The sequence below is a fragment of the Crocodylus porosus genome, unplaced genomic scaffold, assembly GCF_001723895.1.
Source record: "Crocodylus porosus isolate Cpor-Errol unplaced genomic scaffold, CroPor_comp1, whole genome shotgun sequence".
In the NCBI taxonomy this organism is placed as follows: Eukaryota; Metazoa; Chordata; order Crocodylia; family Crocodylidae; genus Crocodylus; species Crocodylus porosus.
This window is the reverse complement of record NW_017728947.1, coordinates 79442476-79448475: the sequence shown is the minus strand read 5'-3', so window position 1 is coordinate 79448475 and position 6000 is coordinate 79442476. Positions and strand designations below refer to the sequence as shown.

Here is a 6000-nt window from a genome sequence, read left to right as displayed (position 1 = left end):
GACCCTCTTTTTACCCCCTATGTATTTGAAGAAGGACTTCCTATTGTCCTTAATCCGGGAAGCTAGTCCTATCTCCATCTCTGCCTTGGCCCTCCTAGGTTTGACCCAAATCAGTTAAGTCTGATTTTACATTCAACCAGGTTTATCTTAAACTGGTTTCAGCCATTTTCATTCTGGTTTATGTGCACTGAACATATGTTCTGTTACAGATTTAAGCCAGTTTCTAATCATTTAAACCAGTTTATGTGTAATGTCTGTCCCTAGCTTAAATGTTAGACTTGGAGGCTAGAGCCCCAAAAGAACATGGGTCATGATGCCTACCTTTTAGAATAAGAGTACAAATGTGAACATAGTTTTGTAGTTCATGGGTTAGGGCAGTCATTTAGGATGGGGGAGACCTGACTTCTGGTTCTTGATTCAGAGACATTTTTCATCTCTATAGAGGGAGTGCCCCTTTAGCCTTTGGAAAATAAAAAGGACAGCAACATCCAGGGCTTTGGGAAGAACATTTTATTGCTAAGCATATCCTTGAACAAAAATGCAAATAATAAAAGAAAAGGAGGAAAGAAAGGGGAAAAAAAAACATCAAACAAAAATTCTTAAGGTTGTCCATAAAACAACAGGAATATGGTAAAAGCCCACATACAGAAATGCACATGTTCCCAAAAACTGTCCAATAGAAACTTACACAAAAAAGGAAAAGAAAGAAAGTGGGTCTTTCCCCCTTAACTTAAAAAGGGAAAGAAAAAAGGAAAGGAAGAAAGAAAGCAGGAAATCATTTCACAAGACTCCAAGACTCCAAGAACAGCAATCTTTTACAGACATCAAGATATAATCAACTTCATATAGGTTCAGCCAGTTAGGTTGTCTAAAATCGTGCTTTCATACCTTTTTAAAACCTGTCTTTTTTTTTCTTTTTAGTATAAAAATAAATAAAAACAAAAAACAAACAAAAACAACCTCGCGCGCACACACACGCACACGCGCACACACACGCACACACACACACACACACACTGAAAATATCTGTTAACCATGAAAGCCTCTTCTCTAAATGCTTGAGAAGGCTACTTTTTATTTAGTTCCCATGTGCGTGTGTGTATTTGATGACACTTCTTCAAAGTCAAATATTCATGCGACTTATAAACACCAGCAAGAGTAGATTTCTAAACCTAAACAGCTGATTAGTTTTCATCTGTATACAGAAAAATTATACATTTCTGAAACTCCAGAGTCCTCAATTCATTTTGTATTAGTTTTTCTTTTTGTCTGCCTCGTTCTCTTGCTCCCTCTTTTGCTTTTTTGCACATGATTGGCATGGCCATGAAACCAGTTGGTTATTGTTCTGTACAGTAAGTTATTCCCTTACACAATAATTGGGGAAAAATAAAAACCAACCAACCAAGATTGAACAAATTAAATATAAACCAAACAAAAAAAATTAGCTTAACCATAAAACATTATATACATTCAGGGTAGCCATGTACAAATTACACTAACAAAAAAAAAGTAGTAAAATATGTAAACAAATTCTGAGAAAATGTTTTAATCCTTTTGACACTGATAACTGTGACAAAGCTAAAACACACGCTCTCTTCACATTTTTAAGGTTCAATTTTGCTTTTTTAAAACTTTTTTCTTCTAAAACAACATTCGCATTCCATGTTAAGACCATAACAGAATTTCTGTTCCAGTCGTCCCATCAAACATACCATGATAAATATATCTGTATATATATATATATTTATATATTATAATATTATTAAATTCCTTTTACTTTATTATTTTTTGTGTCACAGCAGCTTTATTCATTTATTTCTTGTATATAAAAGAGAGGGTAAAGGGAAAATAGGGTAAATGGAAAGACAGAGATAATCAGAAATGTTAAGCTACAAAATTAAAATATTACATATGAAAAACAGCTTTATGTAAAAAAAAACCCCTATGTATACTGTATTTTTCATGGCGTGTTTTGCTTGTGTGACGCTTATGGGTCATGTCACAAGCTGAACTCAAATATTGTCTTTCTGATCACTTTATTCACTGATTTATTATTCTTATTCTTATTTGCATGCATTGCAATCAGTCACAGAACCAGAACCTAGAGAATGGCTCCTTTATTTTTGCATGGCATATTCTGCTAGAGTGGCTAACCATTTTCTTGTTTTTCTTTAGTTTTTCCTTCTTACTTCCACTTAAACATATTTTGGCTGTGCTAATGCATACCAAATGATATTGTCAATAAATCCAGTGCCCCTAATCAAACAAGACCCAAAACAATCTATTCTTGAGTCTGACTGAAAACACTGGAGCCAGATCCAAGGGAACCAGCTTTCCATGAAAAAAATCATCTTCATCACCACCCGTCACACACTTTCACTGTGCTGTTAGCAAACAACTTACTGCAAGACAACGGATTCTAGAGACAACACAACCAGATATGTAAACACCATAGGTATCTTTTGAGTTCATATATGGCAATAGTCTCTCTTTATTTATTAGGGGTTTTTTTCTGAGATTTCTTCTTGACTCATGTCCCAGTTCATTCTCCCCCCCACCAAAAAAAAAAAACAAAAAAAAAAGAAAGAGAGAAAGAAAGAAAGAAAGAAAGAACAAAGGACCCCCAGGAAACCAAACCAAACCAAACCAAACACTAACGATCTCCAAAATCATTTATTCCACCTCCCTCCAATCTTGAAAAGTTACACTGGACATGGCCAGATCAGTTTGCTTGGGGTTTTGTTTTGTTTATAACGTTTATATTTTTTTCTTTTTCTTTCTTTTTTTTTTAAATAAGTAAACTGAAAAATTATCGATACAGTCAAAGATCACGAACATTGTTAAAGACTCACTTGGAGATATGAAACAAGTAAGCCATGAAGTCTTCTACCTTTTGCAGAAAGTTCAGCAGAGCGGGAGATTAGGCAACTTCCAAGTCCGCTAACATGGTAGAGCTGCATGTGCCATCTCCAGAACACTAAGTGTGCTTTATAATACAGTAGGGCAGAGTTTGCTGACTCCAAGTGATGACCGAGACGTTAACAGTCACAGCTGAATATTTTTTCCCAATATTTTTTCCCACAAATGATAGCTCCCAATCTTGTTAGCTGTAACGATTCTGATATTTCAGTTAAATCTCATTAAGTATTTATATATTTATATATAAATAAGTATATTTTTTACACATAATACTCTTTGTCCTTGTTTTTCTGTTTCTTGTGGCCGCCCTTTGAGCTCTGCTGCTTCTCCTTCACGAGTGTGCCGTTGCTCTGGGCAGAGTTGCTGATGTAGTTCCGCGTCTCATCCACCTGATAGGACCCCTCATCCCTGTTCCTGTACTTGTACATGGCGTACAGGAGGATCAGGATGCAGAGGGCAGCAGCAGCCACTATGCCGACGACCATCCCCGTTGTGCTGCTCGACTCGCGGACCACCTCTGAGGCCCCCGGAACCCGTCTGATTCCTGGCTCCGTGGGGTTTGCTGTGGGCACATTACGGAACATGGGGGAAGTTATTAGCGGGCTCTTCAGCTTTGTGCTGTCTAGCTCATAGGCAGTGGGCAACGGAAGCAAGACTATGTCAGGCTGGGGTTTGAGCTCACGGTTATTCATTTTGCCGGCTGGCAATTTGGGCACCATCCCAGTCGAGGACGAAGCTGTGGAGCGGATCAGCTCAGGGGACAAAGACGTGGTAGTAGTCCTACCAGTTTCGGAGACTTTGTTAGGTCTAAAGTCCTTGGATTCCCACTTAGGTGCGTGTGCTTTGTAGCCACCTTCGAAGACTGAAGTGGAAAGACTCTTATCTGTTACCAAGGAGAAGGTGGTGTAAAAATCTTCATCATCAGTAGGGGGCAGGTTAGAGTCAAAGGTTTCCCCTGAGCCATACCCAGATATCACCAAGCCATCATCATCACAACCATCGCTGCCTTGGTCCGACAAGCAAGGTAACCCCGCCTCAGAGGTCATGGACAGGGAATCTTTGGTGGTCTCAATAATGGTGAGGAGGGGGCGAAAGGTAGGGGGGAGTGTAATGAAAGGTGCACGAGTAGCAATAGGAGGAATATCTAAAGGGTCTTCTACAAGTAGAGGGATAACTAATTCACCTCCTGGGATTGAAAGAAAAAACACAAGATTAGTACATTTTACTGACACAGAACCACATTTTAAATTTGCTCAGCTTAAAGGTGATGGATAACTCAGAAATTCATTGAGACAATTTTTCTCCCCTTATCCACACTAGCAGCACAAATCCCCAGGGCCTTAGATCCTTCCCTCTTAACCTGTTTTTAAGCTAGGCAAGTTGGCCATTTCAGTTCCTCCCTCTTTAAACTCCAGAAGGTATGCTGGGGGAGAATTCTGAAATCCTTGGGGCCCAAAGGTTTGGTCTTGAAGATACTCTCAAGTGACTCTGAAGAATTCAAATTTGGCATATCTCTACTTTCTTAAACAGTCTATCATAGTAAGAGGAAAAGAATGTTTAAATATGGAATTACTCCAAGCCACCATAAAATAGTGGATTAGACTTTGCTGCTCTTGGCCATTTCTTCTTACCAGTTTTGCCTCCTCTGTGTCTTGTCATTATGGTAGCGCTGGTATTTCTTCTCTGTTTTCCTTCCACCGCAACCTCTAAACACTTCCTGGTTCATTCTTTTCTTCTTGTTTATTTTTTTGGCTTTTAAACTGTGCAAGTGAATGTAGCTCTCATGGGAGTGAGGGATGGATTGAGAAACTAGAGCTAGATGGAGGGCATGCAGGCACCAAGAGTTGTTCAATCTTTGTTCATCTTTTTTTGATCCATAGTACCCGCTGCTACTCCATCCTTAACTCTCTCCCTATACTTTCTCAGCTCTGTCTACTAATTTACCCCCAAATTGATCTGCAGTGCTCCTTGATATTCTGATGCTGTGCTTTGACTAAATGGACACTGACAATCCTGACTGATTATGCCAAGTTGTGTGTAAGCTGACCTAAATCAGAATTTGAGCCCAAGCTGAAACTGATAAGCAGTGTACATTCTTCATCTCCTGGAATTTCTCTATATACAGAGATCAGTGTGATGTTTTCTCTAGCCTACAAGAAAACCTATGAAGCTCTACTAAATGTCACATTTTTCTAGAGTCCTTGTCCTGTGAACAGTCAGCAGCCAATCCTCACTTTTCCATACACAAGCTCATTGTATCTGCAATCAAGAGAGTCACGGTAATTCCTGGCACCTGGGTTTCTTAACAAAGTTTTGCTATATTGAAATATCTAGACCTGCCTAAGTAAGCTGGTTTATTTCATCAAGGTAATTCGCTTGATTCACATGTGCACTGTAATGTGACTTCACTTCTGCTTTCAGGATAATGGGGCTATCGTTTTACTTATCTTTTAGGTAGGTGTGGAGGTAAATTGCACTCTTTTATGTTCAGATCACACAGTTGGGTATTTAAGTGCAGGTTCCTGTATCGTTTTATGGAGCTGTGTGGCTTTAATATGTTTTGGGGTAAGTTTTGTATTTACATTTTTGCTAGCCAGCTGAGTAAGCTGGGCTGTCTATTCAGATCCCATTGATTTCAGTGAAAGGTTGCCTGAGAAAGAATCATATATAAAGCACACTTCCTCTTTGCTTTGTACCATGAGGAGTCACTTATATCAGTTCTGAGTGAATGTAAAATGTCACATGAAAGAATGGAGATTTTTGACTTGGACTTACCATACTCAGAATTTGTGCAGATGTGGGAGGTTCAAAAACAATGGGTAATAAGATCCCAAATTTAAAAAAATGATGACTTTGCATCTGAACTATTTGTTAATTATTGTTAATAAACAGTCATGTACCTAACTAACTGCCTACTTGGCAGTAGGGTCAAATTTCTGATGTCTTTTATTAATACTGAAAAGTTGTATTATAGTTTCTACATGCATTTCATGTGAAGGTTCTATTAATGCCAACAAGAGTTCTGTACAGACCATATCACCAAGTACTGCTCTTAAACTTGCTTTTGGCTGCTTGCAGTTT

At 38.5% G+C, this 6000-nt stretch overlaps 1 protein-coding gene across 7 annotated transcripts in view; it reads right to left on the bottom strand.

The window, feature by feature from the left end:
• Positions 1-491: 491 nt before the first annotated feature.
• Positions 492-6000, bottom strand: part of NRXN3 (neurexin 3) — a 1400777-nt gene continuing 1395268 nt past the window's right edge. For 4 of the 7 annotated variants that reach the window (XM_019552159.1, XM_019552160.1, XM_019552162.1 and 1 more), the window contains one exon: positions 492-4105. In XM_019552159.1, the coding sequence (XP_019407704.1) occupies positions 3180-4105 (926 nt within the window). In that variant the 3' untranslated portion in view covers positions 492-3179. The remainder of the gene's footprint in view (positions 4106-6000) is intronic. The other 3 variants (XM_019552167.1, XM_019552163.1, XM_019552164.1) reach the window with 1 other exon arrangement.